The sequence below is a fragment of the Galleria mellonella genome, unplaced genomic scaffold (genome assembly GCF_026898425.1).
Source record: "Galleria mellonella isolate WM207_F2 unplaced genomic scaffold, CSIRO_AGI_GalMel_v1 utg35, whole genome shotgun sequence".
NCBI lineage: Eukaryota > Metazoa > Arthropoda > Insecta > Lepidoptera > Pyralidae > Galleria > Galleria mellonella.
Genome location: NW_026442082.1, coordinates 1658634 through 1684034, shown reverse-complemented (window position 1 = coordinate 1684034; position 25401 = coordinate 1658634). Strand labels below are relative to the sequence as shown.

The 25401-nt window shown below is 33.7% G+C and overlaps 2 protein-coding genes across 3 annotated transcripts; one reads left to right on the top strand and one right to left on the bottom strand.

Moving 5' to 3' along the window:
- The first annotated feature begins 233 nt into the window (after window positions 1-233).
- Window positions 234-15639, top strand: LOC113514316 (serine/threonine-protein kinase pelle). Of its 2 annotated transcripts, none has more exons than XM_026898370.3 (10): window positions 234-455; window positions 4368-4599; window positions 4968-5032; window positions 6920-7009; window positions 8382-8547; window positions 9479-9616; window positions 10259-10385; window positions 11777-11941; window positions 12519-12712; window positions 13391-15639. In XM_026898370.3, exons 1-10 carry the CDS (start codon window positions 336-338, stop codon window positions 13564-13566), a joined length of 1473 nt encoding a protein of 490 aa, XP_026754171.1. In that variant the 5' UTR covers window positions 234-335; the 3' UTR covers window positions 13567-15639. The 2 variants fall into 2 exon arrangements, with proteins under 2 accessions (XP_026754171.1, XP_026754172.1); XM_026898371.3 differs by lacking the exon at window positions 234-455 and adding an exon at window positions 3340-3480.
- LOC113514340 (myrosinase 1-like) lies at window positions 15027-23166 on the bottom strand. Its single transcript, XM_031908097.2, has 6 exons — window positions 23006-23166; window positions 22195-22767; window positions 21674-21916; window positions 20222-20379; window positions 19109-19350; window positions 15027-16496 (listed from the first exon to the last, which is right to left on the bottom strand). The coding sequence occupies exons 1-6, from the start codon at window positions 23082-23084 to the stop codon at window positions 16349-16351; spliced, it is 1443 nt and encodes a 480-aa protein (XP_031763957.2). The 5' UTR covers window positions 23085-23166; the 3' UTR covers window positions 15027-16348.
- Window positions 23167-25401: the final 2235 nt, after the last annotated feature.

Here is a 25401-nt window from a genome sequence, read left to right as displayed (position 1 = left end):
AAATAGCGGATATCACTAACAAATTTATTCCCAAGGAGAGTTAATATCAGGTAAGAGGGTAGTCGTAACACTAAAAGCCAAAAACCTTGTGTTATAAAAATCGTATTACGTCACTTCAAATAATTGTGATAGGAGCCGTGATCATGATAGATTAAACTAGTCTTTATATTTCAGTTTAGCCCGGAAACTTGTTGTCGAAATGGCAACACAGACTTACACTCGCTACAAGAACGCCACCATGTAGTTAATTAGGTAATTTATAAATCTATTTCATCAAATGTCATTACTCCTGTTTGTGTTTTGAACTTTTTACTATAAGGAAAACTTAGAAAAAAATGTATATCTACGATTTACCGTATGATGTTAATAAGAAATTGTGCAGATTGTTGGACAATGATGACGACTGGAAAGAATTGGCTGGTGTACACATGAAATACACAGCTTTTGAAGTAAACGTGAGTATCTTTAAAATGTACCGTGGGCTTTCCCATTACCAATTACGTTACAATCCATTTCTGGGAAATACCCACACAATAATAAGTATTCTAAAAGTGTAATAGTTTCTAATTATTTTATCTAATAATTTATATTTATGTACTATTTAAATTTATATTTCAGTTATTTACTCTATATAAATATTATTCATAACTATTTTACCATCTTTTTTTAATACGTATAATTACAAATTTTGATAATAACTATTATTATATTTATATATTTTTGTGCAGTCTGGTAATAAAAATGTGCCCAGATGATATATCTCTTTTTCAATCGAAGCTAGTTATGCATCTATGTAATGAAAAGTAGGTACAAACCGAGTCTTCAAATAAGAGAATGTCACAGACCATAGTATACTACCCTGGCTTATAATAACTATGTTAAACTATTTTGTGATGAAAAAGCAATAAGACGCTAAGGTAGTCTGAGAAATAGTGGTAGGCTTACCTTACCATATTGGTTGTGTTGTTGTGGGCATGTCAAATGTTATATTCACCATAACAGAAATCAACATGTCTAGTATTCGTGCCTGTCTGGAGGAATCATTAGTAATAAAGGCTTCTTGCCCCATTACTAGCAATATATGTTTTCTAATATATACCTCTACATTGCCCATCTTGGAAATTATTGTTATTATTCTTGGTAAATTTTTTTTGTTTGCAATACCAGTGATGTCACGTGCACATTGCCGATCTTGAAGAAACCTTAGTATACCCCTTTTGAAGAACCCCATACTGTAGTCTCTAGGGAAAACCTTTGCACACCCTACTTTATGCAATTTTTTTTAATAAATACATCCTTTGTATATTACCAAAAATGCAGATTTCTATTAGTGAAAGAATTTTAAAATTGTTTAAGTATTTACTAAGTTTATAGTCAGTGGATACCCTTGAGTTTATCAACATAACATTTTTATCTATCACACTGCAACTTTTAAATCTCACTATTTATCTTAGAGGAACAAATATTTTATACTAGCTGTTTCCTATGATTTTACCTGTTTTAACTGCTATGTGTTAACTTAGGATTTTAATCTTATTATGTATCAAGGTTTAGTCAAGTCCATTCAGCCATTTATTATACTGTGATTAAGTAATAAATGTCCAAACATTAATAGGATTGCCTCCAGTTTAATGCAACATACACAAAAATTTTAAATCTAGGAGATAAAATAAAAAAGTAACTTTATATATGTAACCAGTGTAAGTATACAGAACAAACAAACTGAGGAACAAAATTCTTAAAATAATTGTTTTTTTTTGGGAATTGATATTAGGAATCTTAATAAAATTAAAAATTTCCCATAATACCCCTGGTATTGCAGGCATTCATACGCTACGGTAACCACTTGCACCAAGTGGGCATATGGGCCACCTGATGGTAACCGGTTACTGTAGCCGTAGGTAGGTTCTTTGCCACTTCAATGGTATAAATATATATATGTATATATATTAAAAAAATATATTAAAATATTTCTTGATTGTTTAGTAAACTTGAAAATGATTTTGATTCTATGGCATGGCTTATCATTACCAAAATTAGAATTCCCAAATTAGTAAGAGCACCAAAAAATCTGTGACACGATAAGATTTAACTTTGAATAACAACAAAAATCATTAGTGCGGTCTTTTAGCGGTTTTTATCGTTTTTTTTTTATCAATTTGAAGGAAACATTAAATTAACCTGAATAGAAGAAAAATCTTGTAGCAATAAGCTTCATAAATGTCTAACTTTTTGCAATATTTTGAAATTATTAGATATAAAAACCCATGGCTTACTGTTCCTGATCCTGTAATATTTATATGATTACCTGAACCACAACATAGAATACTTTGTAATATGTGAAAATGTGTTTAACAAGCTTTTACCGTAACTTTGTCCATGTGACAGGAATGTTCATTGTTCAGGACAAAAGTTAGCATTTATCTTTGTGTTTTCATATAGTACTTAACTACTGAGACTTAAAAAATTAATTTTTAAATAAATTATCATTTAATATCATTAAAGATTTTATTGGGATTATATTTATTCGAACAAGCGAAATTGATGCGGAAAAAGTCGCAGCATCTCTATACTAATATTATAATAAGAAATGATTTGATTGCTTGTTTTAATGGATAAAGGTTATGGCAGAAAAGCTCTTGAGTGGCGACCCCGTATGAGCAAACGCAATGTAGGACGACCCTCACCCACTAGATGGAGTGATGACCTTAAATGCAAGGGAGCCAGTGGATACAGGTGGCTCAAGACCGTTCTTTATAACAGTCTATGGGGGAGACCTATGTTCAACAGTAGACGGATAATGGCTGAGATGATGATGATGATGAATGCGTAAACACAAAAATTATTCAACCATTTCTATAAGCTCTCTCATCTATAGAAAACTATACAGGAGCTTTTACTCCTTATTCACGCTTCCTTTATGCGCGTTTTCACTATTTGCGGATTAAAAAATTGTGACCCAATTCCTATATTCGTGGCTAAAGATTTCTATATTCGCGGATCTAATCGGTACATATTATTAAAAAGGATTAGGTATCCTTTGTAAACGTGTCGGCACAGATTGATAAAAAAGTAAAACAGATTTTATTACAACTACGCCTAAAATATGTTGTCAAATACTAACGCCACTGTATAAGTGTTTCGGCTGTCCATATTCACGGTTTCTGTATTCGCGGCGAATTTACGGAACGTATACCCTAATAAAGATCTTTTTTATCAGCGGTTAACATCAGCGATATATTTTATTTTAGAAAATTCGATCTACCCGTGTGAAGCCGGATCGAATCGCTAGTTGATAATAAAACAGCAAAATGTTTATAAATATAGGACACAATGAACGACTGACTCAGTCGGAGTGACGATCCACGGGCCGCTTCAAATTTTTCCTCAACCACTATAACCAGTTTTTGTTACTTATACAAAAAATATTCATTATTTTAATATTGTCTCTAATATACCGTACAACTCTATGGTTACGAGGTCAGTCACAAATTTTATTTAAATATACGCATATCATAAAATTAATACTATATTATGGGGGATATACTAATACTATATTATGGATTGTTAGTAATGGAGACTAAAAATCCCATTGCTAGCAATATACCCAACTAGGTCGACCTCCTCGCGGTTCCCCCTGGAAACTATCATGGTTAATTCCTGATGAATTCATCATGATGGGCTAACTGGCCATTTTCATTCTCATCTATCACCCTTCACTGGTGCTCCGCCAGCGTATCCCTTTAGCGCAGGCGGGGTTACCATACCATTTAATCCACCAAAAAAAATTGTATTACGAGATTGTAATTTATAATATGTGAAAATTTGTTTAAATATGTTACTCAATCACGCTCGATGAACAAAACGCTGAACAAAATTTAGTAAACAAATATCTATTAGAATGTATTTATACTAATTTACGCGCTTAATTTTATTTATTATCTTTACTTATACTTTATTGTACATAAAAATTACATTGTTTTAATTTATTTTCAATAAAAATGTAAAGGCGAGCTTAACTCTGTAAGCCAACTCTATTATAGTTTGTTCTTTTTTTTAATACTTTAAAATGCAATGGTAACTCTGCCTGCGCTATTGGTTTACGCTAACCGAGACGATAGATCGACAGCGTAAATTTACTACTATCCTTTTAAATGTTCTGCCAGTGAAAATTTAAGTTTTCCAAAGGAGTGTCTTTAAAAAATGCGAAAAAAAGTTGTACTATGTTTTATAGTAATACGATGCATCGTCTCGTATAGGGACTCAAAATTTTTATTCGTTTTCACTATCTTTATATAGCTAATTTAGTTTTAAGAAAAAAATTTCAAATAATTTAAACAATATTGAGTAAATTACTGCTTTTTTAGGAAATAGAGCAGTCGGCGCGCCGGCTGGCTTCCTCGCCTACCGCTTTATTATTGACCCGTTGGGGCCAACTGAACCATCGAGTGGAAGAGTTGTACATATTATTATATCATATGAAACACGTGCCCGCGATGCAGTCGCTCACGCCAGCAGTGGACGCGAGATATCAAACTCTTTTGAGGAAGCTGATTACAAAGAACGGTATAGGAGGGAAGGACAGCACAGCGTTTGTTGGTACGTATCTATACTATTAAAAATATTCCTTCGTATTTCTTCTTAAAAGGCCGGTAAAACCAGCAGTTCCTCTGGTGTTACAGATGTTAATTGGCGGCGTTAGTCAACAGTAGATGAATCGTTTGCCCCTTATGTTATATATAAAAAAAAGATTGTTTTATGCTGCTTTATTGGCAAACAAGCATACGGCCTGTCTGATGGTAATGCTCACGAATATAATCTCTAACAGAATAGTCGGAGACATTCGTCGACTCTTAACGTTCACTAGAATTTTAGTCGTAAATTTGAATTGACAGTTTTGGATGTAACGTGCGGTAAAGGTACTTACTATTTTATATTAGAACTAAATAGATGCCATATTTTTACAGACGATGCGAAAAAACAGAAATTGAAAACAGATGAGTCATCAATACCACTGCCAGTTTTTGAAAAGGTAACTCATTATTATTAATTACAAATATTTTTAGGATCTTTTTTATGAGTGAACATTATTTATAGGAGTATAATATCCTATTAAATCTGGCGGAGGGAATTTTTCATAATGGAGATTACTAGCCCCATCTGTAGAAATGTATTCTATGAAGTCTGTCTCCACTTGTGATAGCGCTTGTGAAATCCATTGCCATCTATTAACCACATAAGCATCTCGAACGAGACCCTCTCACGCATCAAATGTATTCTGATTTGCGCTATCCCGAGTACATCTCGCCACTTATAAATATTATGTTTATATTTTTATCTGAAGCAATACCTTCTCGTCCATTTGTATTTCATAGAGCTTAGTGTATATTCATTGTATGGCTGTTCGAATTTAGTGCGTGCGCCAGTGGACCTCATTTCACAGAAAAACCCTCGCATTAAGTGGTTAAAGGAAACCCCTATGAATTAGGTCCAATATATATTTTATAGTCATAAATTTTGGGTGGAAATGATAAATAATGTCTGAACTATCATGCTATTGTGATCCTAAAGTACTAATATTAAAATGTGAACGTTTCTGTATGGGTTTGGACCTTTATTCCTCAAAAATAAACAAATATCCAAACAGATTTGTATTAAAGTACACATATAGACCATGTCCTAGATTAAATTTTAAGAGAGTTTTTATCCTAATATCAAGTGAAAAATGTAGTAATATTTTCTGATTGTATTGACTGTATAGGTAGTCTTAACAAGGTAAATATTATCACAAAAAAAAAATAGTATTTTCTTGCTTTCCTTAAACGACAGAGCTTATAGATGACGCATTTTATCCATTCGTAACATCCAATGACTCATGCCTAATTTGAAATGCTAATAAACTATTATTTTTTATTAACAATGCTAAGATTTTTATCATATAAAATTCCTTCAATTGTTTTAGTTCGAGTATATATATATATATATATATATATATATATATATATATATATATATATATATATATATATATATATATATATATATATATATATATATATATGGATATAATAAGTATATTTATTTGTTCTAAGTAAACTAGAAGAGCATGTTTTGATTATAAAAAAATTAGCTTAAAGCTCAAAATAGATCTGGAAATAAAATTTTAACAAGATCTATTGCGGGTGCTGGTTTTTTATTATAGCTTTCTTTTAAGGGACCGTTCTACCAGAAAACTGGGCATATTTTCCAAAGAAACGAGACTCGAAAAACAATCATTTTTGTTTTCTATACTTATTCAACGCGTCCAATTTTCAAGTTAGTACAGTAAACAAAATAATATCTATGCTTCAGACTAGTTATGAATGTAATGAATCTATTGTTTAATATTATCTATTGTTTTGGAGTAGAGACCTTCGGCACTTCGTTCCCTCTGCCTACCCCCCCAATGAACTTGTCGTAATAATGTATAAAATATAACCAAACTATACAAACTTATATGCAATATTATTTTGATGTATGACTATATTAACATACAGCTACGATTGTTACTAATTATTAATTGCATATATAATTACAACAGTATTGCCAAATGCCAATAGAAAAATAGATTAAAATGTACTAAAGACCGACCCCGACTTCTCATGAATTATATATTTATACAAAAGTTTAGTTAGGTTTTTTTTACAAAAGATTTGTACGTACAATATATCCTAATTAAACTTCATGTTAGATGTCATGACTTCATGATGTATGTCAGAAAATATTACTTCAATTTCATATGAAAGTAAAATTATTGAGGTGTAGAAGGAGAAACAGACAGACAGCGACTTTGTTTTTTTATATTATTTTTATATGCTATAGAGAAACTATGTCACAATAATACAATTATTTCTAAGAAGGTATAATTTTTCCTGTTCAGGGTATTCATGTCAACCAAGCACCGCCGACATCAAGCAATGGATTGAATGGCAACTCACCTACTGATGACTCAACCAGCGATCTAAGTAAGGTAAGCTTTTGCGGTTTTATACATACAATTAATAATATATAACATACTATATATAATAGGTATATCATCATTCCATTTATATTAATATGACACTACATAAAAGTTGTATGTTTAGGTACCTCTACTCGTCTAGTGTTTTAAATGTGCCTTTAAGCAGCTATGTTTTGGGTGATAATGAAATGGTAACCCTGCCTACGCTATTGGTATGTGCTGGCGGGGCACCAGTGAAGGATGATAGATGAAGATGAAACAGGTCAGTTGGCCCATCGTGACAAATTCCACAAGAATTAAATTCTCAGGGAAAACCGCGTGGAAGTCGACCTGATAGGGTGTATTGCTAGTAATGGGGGAATTAGAGCCTACTACTAACAGTTCCATTCCCCCAAGCAGCTATGTTTTTTTAATGGATGATAATGAAATGGTAACCCTGCCTGCACTATCGGTATACACTGGCGGGGCACCATTGAGGGATAATTGGTGAGGATAAAAAGGCAGATCAGTTAGCCCATCATGACTAATTCAACGATGAATTAGTCACGATAGTTTCCAGGGGGAACCGCGTGGAGGTCGACCCTATAGGACATATTGATAGCAATAGGGACTAATCGCCCCATTACTAACAATCCCTTCACCCAAGCAACTATGTTTGCATGTCAGCTTTTTCTACTAAGGAGTGAGATATGACAGTGAAATTACTGGATACATAGGAATAGTATTTTAGTCAAGGGGGAGGATATTTTTAGTAATGGGGTCAAATCACTTATTATCCTTTATTGGTGGCCCACTAGCATATATTGATAGTACAACCGAGTTACTCTTATATTTTTAACTAAAAAATTTCTAAGTCTAAAAAAAATCACGCGTGAGAGGCACCTTATGTATCATAATGGATCCTGTAATGTCGACAATAGATTGCATTGATATTAGATTTAAGAGTACGCCTGTACGGAATGAAATTTTATCTTAGGAGAACGGGCAAGAAACTCGGCTGTTATTTTTGTTGCTGCAAAACAGCGATTTTTAAACTTTTTAGCTGACGACTCGATTTATAAATATATTTGAAGCCCGTGACTCAAAATGTTTCATTTATCACTTTTCAATGGTAATAAAATGATGGGATTAACTAAGAGCCTGGGGTTTACTATAATTAATATCTTGTAAAATATTAAAAATAAAACAAACTTCCTAATTTTTAGTGTAAAAAAATGTTGTGAAATTAAATTTCACCATTTCTTATAATGCATTTGGAAAATGCATGCCACCCATCACCATACTGTTTGCGACGTCTGCTGTAAAATATGATCATTCTAATGTATAATTTAAAGTTTTATGAAATTTATATTTAATTCGATACATCATTGTAATTTTACAGACAGTATCCTCGACGCAAGATGACAGGGCCAATGACGTGAAGGATGAAATTATGCGAAACGTGCTCACGATACCGATGCTTAAGTACGACGACTTGAAGGCGGCAACCGACAACTGGAGTGACGCCAACTTGCTAGGACGCGGTGGATTTGGACAAGTATTTAAAGGTATCACCAGAAATTTGTCTTTTTAAAAGTTTTTTTTTTTTAATGTCAAAATGGGTTTGTGATAAGATAAACTGGTGATAAGATCTAGGATGGAGCACACTTAGCAAAAGTTATTTTTCACCGTCGACTTAGAGTCAAATTTGTATTTCTCCAGAAATACAAGAAGGAAGGACATTTCATTCCTCAGCAGTTCCCATTAAAATATCGCTTCATGCGTGTCTGTGGCATTTGACTGCACAGTAAAACAATGCTAAATGGATTTCAAATCTAAACTGTTGAAATTTCTAATTCATATTTGCATTAAATAAAAAGTGAACGTTACTTGTTTTGTGCTTCGGAGGCACGTAAAAACTGATCCGGTATGCCGTGTCGGAATCCTTCATACATAACGATGTCGCTTTAGAAACTGTTGTTACAAGAGAGCGACCATTAAGTATAGGTAATATATAGTAATATCTATATATTTTATTTACAATTTTTATTACATTGGTCCAATAATAAATATATTAAATATCGATTATCCAGTATATAATAATGAAATGGAGCATAGTAAATAGAACCGATATATACAACATGACCTTTTTTCCACCATCAATGTCCAGACAGACCCAATATATAGATATCGGAGCGGTACAATATTACGGATGCCTACGCGACATTTACATGAGTAGCAGTATATATATATATATATAGTAATATTATACTAAGTTGTTAATATCTAAGGATCCTATAAAAAAATCTTCAATTTTGACAAAACCAGTTATTTTGTTCTAAAAACTAACCTACAGAACTAATTGTTATAAAATTTCTATGCTACCAATCTGTAGCCATATCCTTCCAGATTAAAAAGAATTTTTTAAATCTCTTTGTTTCATTCTTTTTAAAGTGAGTTGTAAAAAGAACACCGAAATAATCATAGTTCTGTTAACAGGTGTGTGGCTGAACTCGTTGGTGGCAATCAAACGTCTCCGCGACACAGACGCCCGGAACCGCGAATTGATACGAGAGCTGTGTCTCAACCAATACCGCCATGATAACATATTACCTCTCTACGGTTATAGTTTTGGAGGTAAGTGCTTATAAATTCTCTGTATTTATCATCGACACGTTATCAGAATCAAAACCAAGCCGTCATCTTCCTACCCTTATCCCAATTATTATTTGGGGTCGGCTTAATATGTTATAATTCATATTACAAAAAGATTTGCCTTAGTTTTACGATTTGCCGCTTGTCTGACGTCAACCCTTTTTGGGAATGCATTTGTTGGTGACTTCTGCTACCAGTGCATGGAGGAAGGGATTTAGAAGAAAATGAAGGGAAAGAAGCCTTTTTGAAGCCTGTTGAAATTTATACAATGATATTATAAGAAAAAAAGGCATTTACCTTATAAACGCGTTAAACGTAAAACTTATTATAAATTTTTGTAGACTAAATACAGTTTAACATTTGCATACCTCTGCGGGGTGCTGCATATAATGTACCTGTATATGTAACTTCTTATTGTACCATGTAGCAAGCGAATAAATATGATTTTGATTTTTTTTTTTGGATATATTATAAATTATATTATACAATGATATACCTAAGAAAGGTAAATACCCTTAAAATAAAAAATTAAAAAAGCAAAATTTCCATTTACCTCAATTGCGTCGTCTATTCTCTACCTACTTATAATACCTACCTACTTACTTTATTGGTTTTTGTTTACAGGCGCGGAAGCTTGCTTGGTCTACCAATTCATGGCGTGTGGCTCTCTAGAACAGAAATTGCGTTCCAAATCACACTATCCACCTCTCACATGGTCGCAACGGTACAGGATAGCACATGGGGTTGCCAGGTATAAAAAAATATAACTAATTTAATAAAATTGTTACCTATTTGATATCTATACCTAGGAGAGAGATATTTAAGGAAATTTTATATAATCATATCGGCTGTAAACTTTCTACTGCTAAACATAGATATACCTGTATTGGGAAGTTTTGCTAATAGTTGTCACGCTTGGCAGGCAAGTTGCCAACCGCAGTTGGTATTGTTTAAAGAGGGACGCTGCTTCCAATGATGGGAAATGGGATACATTTCAAAATCAATTAAGTGCCCTTAGTAGCATCTTACAATACCTAGGGGACAGGGAGGGGTGGCCCATTCTATATCATATTATACACAGAATAATTTTCCTTATCACAACCCTCTATAATCTTTTTTTTTTATACAACTTAGAATGGCAAACAAGCTGACGGCCCACCTGATGGAAAGTGGTAACTGTCGCCTATAGACATGAGCAGTACCATGGACATAACAGAGTATACTGTTCACCCATGATACCCCCCATGCGTTGACATTCCTGAGGACTCAGGTGTTATTCCTCTGTACCCAGTAAATTCACGCCATATCCCACCCTTCAAACCGAAACACAGCCATGCAAACAACTGCTTCACGGTTGAAACACGAATGGGACAGAGGTACCCAAGCAATCGACTTTTGTACAAAGTCTCCCACTGGTAGTCTCTGGTTTTATAATATATGTCGAATTCAGTCAACCCAACGTCACTTTTGAATTCGTATTACATCTTGAGATAATGTGACCTAAACTAATAGTGTTGCCTACTTCATAGTAGTAATACTATCAGTAAGGTTCCCATTGCTAGCAATATACCCAACCAGGTCGACCTCCTCGCGGTTCTCCCTGGAAACTATCATGGTTAATTCCTGATGAATTCATCATGATGGCCTGTTTTCATTTTCATCTATCACCCTTCACTGGTGCTCCGCCAGCGTATCCCGTTTGCGCCAGCGGGGTTACCATATTATTTTCACTCATCAAAAAAAAAAACTATCAGTAAGGTATATCGGTTACTGAGCATACAGATTAGTAGTTTTAAATAATTAAAATTGTAACAAAATTTTTTAAATCTACTGGACTTAACTAGGCCTGATATGATCAGTATTAGGTATTGACTTTTGATATAACCTAGTATCTAACGGTGAATGTAGATAGATAGATAGATATATTAATATTCTTTATTGTTTCCTCCAAAAGATTACAATAGTAAACTTATTATAAATACAAACAATTACAAGAAATAATGAAACAATGAGAAAAAAATGGGCGACCTTATCGCTAAAAGCGATCTCTTCCAGGCAACCTTTGGATGGACAGGAGTAATTATAAACAGTTTGAATGTACATAAGCATATAAATAAATTAATAAAATAAATCTAATTCTAGAGGTTTGCAATATTTACACACGATGACCGGCACGCCGCTGATACACGGCGACATCAAGCCGGCGAACATACTGCTGGACCAGTGCCTCATGCCGAAGATAGGAGACTTCGGCCTGGCCAGGAAAGGGCCCTACGGTGAGGAGAGGACACATCTGAAAGTGTCTAGGTAAGTTTTTTAAACTATCACCTTATGTCTATGTATGTGGTCTAGCAGGGTTTAACATACTGCTCCACGTTCCGATAGTCGTAGGTTCAATTCCCCGCACGACACTAATATTTATGAGTATGTTTATATTGTTCTGAGTGTTTTCTATATATAGATGAAGTCAATATCGTTAGCATCCTTTAAAGAAACTGTTCTATCAGCAAAACTGAACATTTACATCAATAAGACATGGTCTGTTATATAAGGTTTCATCTTGACAAGTTTTTAAAAAAGTAAAATCTTTATAAATTTGAATTTATTTTATGTAATATTAAATTTAAATTAATAGTATGTCCGTCAGTTGTCTAGTACCCATAATACAAGCTCTGTATAATTTACAACTAGTTTTTTTTTACTTAGATTACAATTGTTTTATTTGATAATTGATAATTCTTTATTTAATAACAATTTACACCTAGTTACTAGCCACCGAACTAGGCTGAGCCTGTATCTCAGTGGTTAGTTAAAAAATTTACAACTAGTTGGCGTTGTGCAAATGTGTAGTTGTCATAAACTAAATAATCCAATCCGTCGTCAGAGTTCACGGGACACGTCCGTACCTGCCGGACGAGTACCTCCGCTCGCGGTGCCTGTCGCCCGCGGTGGACGTGTTCAGCTACGGCGTGGTGATGGTGGAGATTGCCAGCTGCTTGCCGCCCATCGACCGCAACCGGCCTGTGCCGCTGCTCAGCGACTGGATACAGCAGCAGGCCAGGGACGGACTCGACTTTGGTTTGTTCATTTTTTTTTTAATTTTAATTCTAAGATCAGTTTGCGTGTCTTTTTGTCAAGACTGCTCAATTAGAGGTTTTTGTTAACTGCTCGACTGGACCATCTCTGTCTCTTTTGTTTGTTTACAAGGCTCAATTTAACTATTTCGCCATTACTGGCAAAACAAAATACTGGTATATAAGAGCAGTAAATATTATTTTTTTCTCTGAACGACCTTTACAATAACCATGTTATCACGCAGTAATCTCTTTTTATCCCTTTGAATATTTGACCGTCGTCACCTCTTCCCCAGATCTGACCGTTTTTAGATACTTTGCAACAACTTCTTTTTTACAATTATATACAATTTTATATGTTCTTTAACATATTATATCACAGTATAATTATGTCACATATTTTTCACCACATCTGCCCTTCATACGCTTTCTGTTTTTACCTAATGGTTAGCTGGGAGAGAATGCCATATGGCATTAAGCTCGCCACTTGTACAAAGTTTTATTGTGCAATAAAGATAAAAGAAATAAATTAATATTAATTAATGATAGTTTACTTGCATCCCCAAGATATCTTTTTTTTATTTTTGCTTATAATTATTATTTAGAATAGAAACAGCCACGCTATATGTGCTAGATTTAAACTAAATATAATAATCACTCATATTCATATTTAACTCTACAGCGTCTCTAGAAGACCGTCTACTACAAGGCACGCCGCACTCGAACCCGGGACTATGCCGCGAATTTGTGGCCATCGGCGTCCACTGCACCAAGTACTCCCGCGGCGATCGCCCCACCATGCTCGAGGTCTACAAACGGCTGGATAACTTGGAATTCCCTGGAAAACACTACATGTAGCATACGACTGCCCAAACAGTTAGAGTAGGGGGAAAGGGATTGGTGGTAATGGGGATTAACGGCCCCATTGCTAGCAATATACTCTCTATCAAGTTGACCTCCACGCGGTTCCCCCTGGAAACTATCATGGTTAATTCTTTACGTATTCACCACGATGGGCGAACTGACCTGTTTCCTTATCTATCATCCCTCACTGGTACTCCGCCAGTGTATACCGATAGCGCAGGTAGGGTTACCATTTCAATATCATCCATTACAACATGTTAGAGTAAATTGCTAGCAAAAGGCCTGTTAGACTACATCATATTATCATCACCATATCAGCCTTTAATTGTCTGTTGAACATAAGCCTTCACCTTTTGGGGGTTTGGCCAGTAGTTGCCACACTTGGCAAGCGGGTTGGCAACTGTAGCTAGGCCTTGGAGTTATTTTAAAAGGAATGCTGCTTGACCATCCCTGGACAATTAAATTCCCTTAGTCGCTTCTTACGACACCAATTGGAAAGGAAGGGATGAACCGGGCTCACACGTCGAATTATGTATTTATATAGAAATTAGATTATTTCTAAAAACATGTTGTATATATACCTATTTTGTTACGTATATTTTGTTGTGAATGGTAGGTTTAGTATAACTTCCCTACCTTACTTGCGTCTTCCATATTCATATTAACAACTTGAATGTCTAGTTGTGATATTGCTAATATAAACCAAGCTAAAATGTATTTATTATACTAGTTACTTTATAATACATCAATTATAGTAAATAACTATATCCTGTTATTAAATACAGGTCATAGCAGTGAACCACTGTTTTGTCCAATAGGACAAAACTACGTATAGAGTTGTGGCCGTTTTGTGTTACTGTGATACACACACATATAATAACTCTTGTTTTAGAAACTATGATTTGCTTTTTTTTCTTTGTAAGATTTCATATATGTGTGACAGGCGCTTACAAATATACTTATATTGTTATTTTTACATATTCATAGTCATAGACTGGCCATAGCAACCCTAGTAATAGCAGGTTGGTGAGTGCGAAAAGAAAAATTATGTATATGTTAATCATTAACAAAACTGCAATATCTAAAATGCTCACTTAATTTATGTAGTTGACGGATTATGTATTTGTAAAGGCCTACCTCTGTTTATTGTATCATTTAGTAAAGAGTATAATAAATCATCAGAATAAAGCCGCAGGCAAAAGCTAGTCATCGATATTGCTATTAGTATTTTATTTGTTTAAAGTTATTATTTACTTAACTAAAAATTCGCCTTATTGCAATAATTATATATAGACAAATAGAATGTAAAGTCAACAGTATAACTGACTTATCATACAACTATTTGTTTGCTCATTATATATCTTGCTTTGCCTATTTTTATAAGCCAAAATAATTTGTCTAAAGCAAATGCCATTTCCTAATACTTTTGAGTGAAGGAAATAAATAATAATAGGTAATATGTAAGAACTCTTTATTGTTAACTATCAATAATATACAAGCAATGTTAAATACAAAAATATTACAACACAAACAATGGGCAAAGCTGTTGAAAAATAAATTTTGACATCTTTATGGGCAAAATACTTGAATCAGGACTAGAAGTTTCGAAATTAAATACAAAGTAGAATATATGTAATTTGTGTTAAGAATTTGTCTAATAAAATATTGTTAAAGGCACGTGAAACCTTAAACCATGTCAAAGGTATTCAATTACATCGAAGCAGCGTAGAAACTCAACTCCAGAGGACGTTACCGTTACGTAAATTGTAATTGGATTGGTAAAAAGGTCAGAGGCTGTTGCAGTCCTTTTTTGTTTCTGCTCAGTAAAGGTTTGAAGATGTAAAAAATGGAATTGTACTCTTGGGTGGATTGGTGCTTATTTTATGTAAAACATTTACTAAAACGACTGAACTAGTATATAGAACGATCTATATCGTCATAGTCATAGAATACTGACGGATCTTTATATGTAATATTTGTCAGATCCGTCAGTATTTTACGACTATGACGAGTTTATGATGTATTGTAAGAATGTTTTATTAATAAATGAATATAATATTTTTTTAACATTTATTTTTATAATCAAACCCGCTTTGGATTCGTGCTAGTAAATAGGAAGAGGAAGTCTATTTTTTTTTTAAATACAGCCCATTTTTAATTTTTTTTTTATACTACTTTGGTGGCAAATAACTATACGACCCGTCTGATAGTAATCGGGGTTATCGTAACCAAATATGCTGATAATGTAGCTATCTTTAGGTGAAAGATTTTTTAAAATGGTTAAGTATCATTTTATTTTTGAGTTTATGCATCAGAAACAAAAGAAATTTCCTCTTTATATCGCCAATTTGAGTATTATCTAAATTTTTTTTTTTTGCAACTTAAAATGGGAAACAACTTGAGGCCCATCTGATGCAAAGTGGTAACCGTCGCCTATAGACATGAACAGTACCAAGTATATAACAGAGTATACTGTTTCGCCCATGATACCCCCCCCCCCCCCATGCGTTGGTATTCCTAAGGACTCCGATGTTCTTCCTATGTACCTTGTAATTTCACTGTAATATCCTACCCTTTAAACCGAAACAGCCATGCAAACAACTGCTTTACGCTATAAACATGAATGGGTAAGAGGTGTCCAAGCAAACGACTTATACAGTCTCCCTCTGGCAAATATCAATTTAAATAATAGATAGAAAATGATACGCTCGATTCCAGGTACTATGTCAAAGTTGATTATTTCCTTCGTTACTCTTTAAACAAATAATTGTTTTCATTAGAATAGCAGTTCCTTTCGCACTGCTTTATAATTGTGATCTAGCGTCCTTGTAGCAACCAAGTGACGAAACCAAAACGCTGAGGATTTGGGCCTTCGAGTCCGTTCTTCGTCGTCGTAATTTATCTCGAAGATGCCGAATTTAATTCTGTAAACACAAATGTATTATAGTTATTTAAATATATTAAAGGACTTGATAGGAGCTCGTTAGTGTCCTTTCACACAGGCAATTCAAGTAGGGCAGCAGATTTTTATCGCATTGAAAAGTAAGTTAATAAAAATGCACCTTATTTCAATTATATAAAACACAATTTTAAACGCCAGTCTGTGTGAACGGACCTTATTGAAGCCGAAACTAAAGTTAATATGTGAATAATACCGATATAGATTAATACACTGACTTACGATAATTATCATTCAGCAATAAATGTTATTTAGGTAATTATGAATATGCAGGAGGCTCGAAACTCTTCTTTATGGCCTTGTGGCCTTATGTTCAGTAGTGGACAGTTATTAGCTAATATGATGATGAAAGACTAGGTGATGGAAGTTCATACGAAAAAATAAGAATTCCAAGATTTCTTTCTCTTGAATGAATCTGATGTAAAATTGTATTTCCACCACGAATGTCACATTACTGTACTGCCCATGCACTCTTTATGCTATACCACTCTCGAATATAGAGATATAACTAATAATAACTTATAATGAGATATTATCGTTTCCATCTCAACTCAAAACATACTTATTTTTATCTTGTAATGTTAAATAATAAAAGATAAAAAGATATTTGAACGTATATTATTTTTTATAGTTACTAAATAAATAAATATATTGTAGATTATGTAAGAAATATATTCCGTAATCATAAAATATTTTATCTTATACTATCTATCTTATATTATCTTATCTTATATTATTATAAACTTCGTTTATCTTACATATAAACATACTTCATAAGACAATCCTACATATTTAAATATATGTGCAATATTTATTTGCACAACCAAATAAGTAGGTAATATTTGTACAATAGAATATTCAGAGTGATAGAGAAAGTTCGGCCACTACTTCCTATCCCGTGAGTGTCGTAATAGTCAACTAAGAGATGGCGCGAAAGGGGTAGCAGCGTCCCTCTTAAAACATCTCCAAAGCCTAACTGCAGTAGCCAATCCGCCTGCCACGCATGGCAACTACTGGCAAAACTCCCCAAGCGGGAGGCTTACGTTCAACAGCGGACAGTTAAAGGCTGATATGATGACGATAATGATACAATGTAATTAGTAATCATTTACACAATATAATGTTATTTAATTAAAAATTATGATGTCATTTAGTAATTATTTCAATCCCTAGAGAATACAGTTTGGTGTTCTTCAAAAAGGGTATAAGTATTTAGGTTTCTTCAGGATTGGCAACGCGCACGTGACACCCCTAGTGTTGTAGGCGTCCATAGACTACAATGACCGTTTACCATCAGACGGGTTGTATACTTGTTTGCAACCTTCGTGTTATAAAAAAAGATGTATTACGATTAAATATAAAGGATTCCTTTTGATATTTATGTAATTACTAACTTTTACCTAGGACTTTGTCCGCGTGACCGGAATATGTTTACTAACCAGGATAAAATAAATTGTGTTCTACAAAATAACTGACTTCTCTTATGGCAAAACTAGTTATTCTGATTTAAAAACCCAACTGTTGAACAGATTTTGATAAAGTTTAAAGGATTTTCCAAATCGGTGTACAACTGATGGATTTATGAGGTAATAAACAATAAAAAAAAATACTGTATTGAATTGAGAACCTCCTTCAGTTTTAAAGTCGGATTATAAAAAGTTTGTTATATTATTTCTTCTCTGTTCCATGTAATAAGTGTATATCAAATTTCATAATGATTGGTTAAGCCATTAAGGCAATAAACATAATAAGGTAACAAACAAAGTAAAAAACATTCACATTTACAATATTACTAAGGTTTAACTGTCAAGATAACCATGTTTTTTTTTTAAATATCACAGAAATATTCTCTAAATGAAACCAGAAACAAATTGAAATATAAAATCATTTAGTCGATTCTCGGTTTGTACTTCTATTGGACATCAATTGACTATTATCGGGACAATCGTTTGTTTACATTATCATTAAGTTCTGTTGAAAATAACACCCTATTATGAATGAGTCAAGTGCCATAAGTCAACATAAGTGCCAAATATTCTTATTAAACAATACATAGTAACATAACTATGCTAACTAGTACTTTGTTTTGTTAGGTATGAAATGTGTTATGTGGCAATTTGAGCAGATAAATTAGCATATTAGTCCTCAGTAATGCCAACACATAAGAATTACTTTATGCATCAAATTGTAATCTACGAGACCAACGCTTTCAAATAAATAAAGAATTATCCAAATCGATTAATAAACCACAGACTAGCGAGGTAATGAACACAAAAATATACTACCGTATTGAGTACGTCTTTTTTATATGTCGATTTTTTTAAAGGGTTTTGATAATGGAATGGTTATCCCGCCTACGCTGTCGGTATACGCTGGAGAAGCACCAGTGAGGGATGATAGGTGACGATGGAAGCCGGTCAGTTAGCCCATCAAGACCAATTGTACTAGAATTAACCATGATAGTTTCCAGGTGGAAACGCGTGGAGGTCGACCTGGTATTTCTAGTAATGGGAAAATTAGATCCCATTACTAACAATCCCTTTCCTCCCTTTATAAGTCGATTAAAGAAATACCTACCGCAAACCACTACACCATTCGAAATTATCCATGAGACTCCATACAGTGTACATGGTGACATTACACTTGTCAATTTCAATAGCATCCAACATGGAGTTGATGTAGTCGGCTAAATACGATATCCTGTCGACATCCTCTAAACCTCCCAAATCGCCGAAACCGTTTTCCAAAATCAATATTTCGGGGTCGTTGCAATTGTCTTTAACCCATTTTAGTGCCTTCCTCATGCCCGCCGGTATGGCCTGCAAATATTTTATTAAATTGCTTTATAAGATATAATAATAATAAAATATCTGTACATAGTTTTTTATGGAATACGTTGGCGAGATACCAGTGAATAATGATAGGTGAGAGACAGTCCAATGGTTGATAATGGAATGGTAACACCGCCTGCACTAACTATGTAAGCTAGCGGAGTACCAGTAAAGAATTGAAATACAAGTCAATTAGTCCATTGTGATAAATTTGTCTGGAATTAATCACGATGATTTCCAGGGCAACCGCGTGGAGGTCGATCTGACAGGGTATATTGCTAGTAATGGAGCTGCTAATACCCATTATCAACTCAGGTCAGTTGGCCCATCATTTGAGTTTTCTAGATAAATAGAACATTAATTTAGAGGCCAGAAATTATCACCTGAATACCACAGCACTGGAAAGACGAGATGAAATAAAAACCAGAGGAAGACTTTGTACAAAAGTCGATTGCTTGGGTACCTCTGTCCCATTCGTGTTTCTACCGTTAAGCAGTTGTGTTTGCATGGCTGTGTTTGGGTTTGAAGGGTGGGATATGGCGTGAATTTACAGGGTACAGAGGAATAACATCTGAGTCCTTAGGAATGGCAACGCATGGGGGGTATCATCGGCGAAACAGTATATTCTGTTATACCCATGGTACTGCTCATGTTTATAGGCGACGGTTACCACTTTCCATCAGGTAGGTCGTCAGCTTGTTTGCCATTCTAAGTTGTATAAAAAAACCATATACCGAGTTCGGATTATTATGGAATTATATTTTATATTTTAAATAATATTGTCTCTGTATCAAAGATTATTGGTGTATTACCTACTACGTACATAATATTTGGATTAGTAAAGTTATATAATATTTACCGTAGAATGGATAATGGCAGCTGGCTTATAATCTTTTAAAGAAAAGACTCCACCAATATCGTCCTCGTAAGAGGGCACTGGGAACGTCCCTTCTTTATAAGTGCTACGTGTATAAAATCTTGTTGAATAGTGATTGAATCCGTAGAAGTCACTTGTTCCTGTAATAAACTTTTATTATTGACACACTTTTCCTTTAATATTACCTAAATTAAAATAGACAAAATTCACGTACTACTTGGCGTCTTAACAGTTCGAGGGTAAGGGTATTAGTAATGGAGACTAACGGCCCCATTGCTAGCAATATAGAGTATATTAACTACTAATGGGAAAAGTCAATATTCTGTAGTGGACAAATTGAAGATTGGAATGGTACTAATGTATAAAGTTGAAGCATAAACGGAACTTCATTCATCACGATTTAAGTAAATACTATAAAGTTCTTTTCTTTGTATTTTGACTCTTTTGTTTCGGGAGCAATGTAATTTATTATTATTCTTATTACTACTTTTTATATTAATATCATTATTATATCATTCGTTAACTGTCCACTGCAGAACATAGGCCTCCTCGTTAGGGGTGTTTTGTCAGTAGGCCAGCCGCAGTTAGGCTCTAGAGATGTTTTAAGAGGGAATATGCTGTCCATCCTTTGACAATTAAGTTCCCTTAGTTGCCTTTTACGACATCCACGAGACAGGAAGGGTTGGTCCATTCTATGCCGGGACTAGACGACAATATATTTGTATACTTATTCTATTTCATTCCATTACAATTTAATCTGTTGTTTCTATTTTGAAAAATTTTAGTAGTTATCTATATATAGAAGTCATAGTATCTCAAGAGATGCGCGATTGCAATCAGATATTGATTAAGTACATAAATGTTATCAACGTATCGCGCGAAAGGTATCATTTATCCATTTATTGTTTGTTCATTAAAATTTATAATCAATGTAGGCACCTATCTATTATTATTTACTGCTTGTGACTTTGTTATATTATTATTGATTACCTGATAAACTGATAATCTTGTTTTTAAACAATATGACACGCCTCGCACCTTTCATGAAAGTCCTCTGACTAAAATTTTTGTTGCAAAGCAGCTAAACTTGCATGTCTACGTTTAGTTCGAATGGTAGAATTTGAATGTGAAATTACAGTGTATGAAGACACAAAATCTTAGGCCTTGAGAATGGCAATATATGGGTATCAAGAGTTAGCTAATTTGACAATTAGCCGACAAAAAGTTGACCCGTTTTTAAGGTTCGATGTTCTCTGTATTTATAATCGAAGTATCCAATAAAGAAACGCAAAGTTTTCAATCTAAATAAAATTATGAACGTAAAACTGCTAATGGAGACGTAACATGAGTAGCTGGGATAAGTACAATTCACGCCAACTTCTTAGAATTAACATTACACAATTAAATAATATTTTTTTTATATCAAGTACCTACCTTTAATAAATTCAATTTCTTCTTTACTGAGCTCTGGCAATCTACTTCGAGGGTAGCCCTGTTCGACACTTTTCTGCCCAATACGTCGTATCACACTCTCAGGGAAACCACCTTCGGTAGAAAATATAGGATGACTGTACAACCCAACTTCGAAGTCCATCGCTTCTTGTCCAGTAATCACGTCTTCTGGAAAGTCAGTCTCGCCCTCGCGATAGTCCGTAGCTATTGTAAGACCACATATACCTGGAAAATTTAATGGTATGTATATATTAATACCTTAATTGCACGTATTTCTGGGTATGTTATTTTGAAAAAAAATACGGGGTCTCATTTACATAGTATAAGAATTTACGTGTATTTTTGCTATTCGATTTGAAGACACAGTATTAATTTATTACTACCACAGATAATTTAATACTATTCTTACTATAAATTCTTACTATAAATTATTTTTTTCTTGAGAAGAAAAGGATGAATAAAAACGATCAAGAAGAACTTAAACACTTAATTAGCTTGCTTACCTTTTTGTGATGGCCGGAATTCTTTATCATATAGATGCCATGCCCTCGCATGCGCGAGAAGCAAATTCTTTGCTACCAAATACTCAGCAATACCACTTATATTCAAACCGGGCGCAAACCTTGACATTCCATAACCAAAAACACCAAATTGCTTCGGTTCATTCAAAGTAATCCACGTCTTTACTCTATCTCCAAATAATTCATATAAAACCCTCGCATAGTCTTCAAACCATACGGCAATTTCAGGGTTGGCCCAACCACCGAGATCTTGGAGTTTCTGGGGCAAATCCCAGTGATATATCGTAACTACAGGCTCGATTCCATTAGCTATTAACTCATTGATCAAATTATTGTAATATTCTGTGCCTACTTTGCTTATTTTGTTGGAGAACCCTTCAGGAAGAATTCTGGGCCAAGATATAGAGAACCTGTAGATTTGGACTCCTAGAAATTTGATCATCTCGATGTCTCGCTTGTAATACTCATAGGATTTGCATGTATCCTCGCCATTTGTGCCATCTAAAATGGCACCCGGCTTTCGGCAAAATGTATCCCAGATACTAGGTGACTTGTCTGTAAATTGGTTATTTGATAAATATTTTAAATGCACTGTAAAATACTACTATCAAATATTACTACTTTATTGCTAGTAACAAATCACAAACTATTATAATAGTCTCTGACGGTAACAAAAAAAATCACTGCAATGAAAGCTCCATACAGCACCAAAAAGTATACTCAATAAATTTTGGAAATTTTTGTAGAAAGTTCGCCCGCATAATCTAAAAATAATTAATTGTAATTTATTTACCTGCTGCGTTCCATCCACCCTCAATCTGATAAGCAGCAGAAGCTACTCCGAACTTGATATTTTCAGGGATTTTCCTCATTTTCGACAGCACTACTCTTTATAAATTGCAAGCAAGCAATGACTTATTTCTAACTCCCAGTTTATTTTCTTAAAAAAAAATATTATCACATCTTATCAAACACATGTTGTGTTGAGTATCTTATTATTATATGATCCAAGTTAAGAAGTGTACTTACCTTATCATGAATAAATACTACTCGCCTACTAATGGGCTTAGTATACATTGTTTTAAATATATAAATGTATATTGTTTTTTTTAGTCTACTATGAATGTTTCTCTGGAAAAGTCGTCTTCGGAGCCGGACATACATTTGACTCCTACAAATTTTTTTATGATCCGTAGTAAGAGGTTACGGTAGGAAGATTCTATTGGTATGTCAGATCTTACAGCTTTCAAGGATGAAATGATAAAGTCGATAGCTGCTCTTTTTGCTAATTCTGATGCAAAAATTTGCCAAACGCTATTGAGCTTAAAGGAGGTACAAGAAACAAATCAAGGAATTTTGGAGACTATTAATTACCTCACGGATCAGAATAAACAGTTGAAGGCTAAAATTGATTCTTTAGAATTACAGTAACACCTGTATACAAGAGTGGTGACAGAGATGACGTTAACAATTATAGACATATATATTTGTATTAACAGCTTTTTCAAAAATCATAGAAAAAAATATTAATAAATGACTTGATACCTATCTTAATAAATACAATATCATATCGGATTGTCAGTTTGGTTTTAGACAAAATATATCTACGGAATATGCTGTAACAGCCTTAAAAACTTTAATAGTAGACCAACTAAATAAAGAAAGTATACGTCTCACGGTATTTTTAGATCTAAAAAAGGCATTTGATAATGTCTCTGTCTACATTCTTGTACAAAAAATGGAACGGATTGGCATAAGGGTTATACCTTTGGCACTACTTAGTGATTATTTAACAAACAGGAAACAATGCGTTAAGATTGATAAGTATACGAGTACTAGTGCATACTGCAATGTAGATTTTGGTGTTCCTCAGAGAAGTGTGCTCGGGCCTACGCTCTTCTTGATTTATATAAACAATTTGCTAAACATACAAATAAATAATGCCAAGATTTTTTCATATGCTGATGACACGGCCATTGTTTTTACTGGCAAAACGTGGAATTCCATTCGTACGAATACTCAAAAAGGACTAACTATAATTGATCTTTGGCTAAAGAATAATTTACTTACTCTAAACTCTCTAAAATCGAATAAATATATGTTATACGTACCGTAAATAAATCAACGCAACCACCATCAGAATTTAAAATTATCATTCATTCTTACAATTGCAATAAACTAAATGGTGACTGTTTATGTCCATCTATTGATAAAATTACTACTATTAAATATCTTGGTATACACATGGACCAGCACTTATCTTGGCATTCCCATTTAGAAGCAATCAGCACTAGAGTCCGTAAGCTAATTTGGATTTTTATTAAGTTGCGTTATGTGGCATCGAAATCTTTGATCAAGTTAATATATATAGCCCTAGCGCAATCTATATTGATGTATTGTATTCCTGTATGGGGTGGAGCTACTAAAGTAAAATTTTTAGAAGTGGAAAGATCCCAAAGTGCTCTTCTTAAAGTGGCCTACTCTAAACCACGTATTTATCCCACTGATAAATTTTATCAAGAGTGTAATTTATTGTCAGTAAGAAGGATTTATGTACTTTATCCAACTTTAAAAAGACACAAATGTGTAGAACTAAACTTTTCTTATTCATTAAAACGTAGGAAAAACATAATTGTGGTGGAAAGTAACGTTAGGACAATTTTTGCTATGCGACAATATAGTAAACAATCAACACATTTATACAAGTTATTAAATTGAATATCTATAAGCTAAACAATTTTTATTATAAAGGTGTAATTATTAAATGGTTAAAAACTTTAAATTACCACGAAACAGAAGAACTTTTCAAATATCAAAAATATTGATGAGTTACTTTTTAATAAAAACTTAACAATACAGATTTGCACAGAGCTACACAACACTCATACAACATACACACTACACAACAACTGGTATATGTTCGCGCACGTACACGCACACATACACTCACACGCACGCACACACACATTCATACACACACACACATACATGCACACAGACGCATGCATGCGTTTAGATACAATGTTTATGTCTTAATTTTATGGTACTATGACTTGTAGTTTCACGGTTATGGAGAATCGTGACCATCTGATACAGGTGATAACACTTACTAGAAGGTCCCAACAACTATCTTAGTATTGTATTAATTTTGTTACGAAATAAATATTTTTCATTTTTATATTGTTATAT

Excerpts from the sequence above, each read along its gene's own strand:
- LOC113514340 (XM_031908097.2), bottom strand. The coding sequence starts at position 23,084 with ATGAGGAAAATCCCTGAAAATATCAAGTTCGGAGTAGCTTCTGCTGCT. Across the intron at positions 22,768-23,005 it reads GGGTGGATGGAACGCAGCAG|ACAAGTCACCTAGTATCTGG; the intron begins GTAAATAAATTA and ends ACCAATTTACAG. Across the intron at positions 16,497-19,108 it reads GAATGGTGTAGTGGTTTGCG|AATTAAATTCGGCATCTTCG; the intron begins GTAGGTATTTCT and ends TTGTGTTTACAG.
- LOC113514316 (XM_026898370.3), top strand. The coding sequence starts at position 336 with ATGTATATCTACGATTTACCGTATGATGTTAATAAGAAATTGTGCAGA. Across the intron at positions 456-4,367 it reads ACACAGCTTTTGAAGTAAAC|GAAATAGAGCAGTCGGCGCG; the intron begins GTGAGTATCTTT and ends CTGCTTTTTTAG. Across the intron at positions 12,713-13,390 it reads CAGGGACGGACTCGACTTTG|CGTCTCTAGAAGACCGTCTA; the intron begins GTTTGTTCATTT and ends TTAACTCTACAG.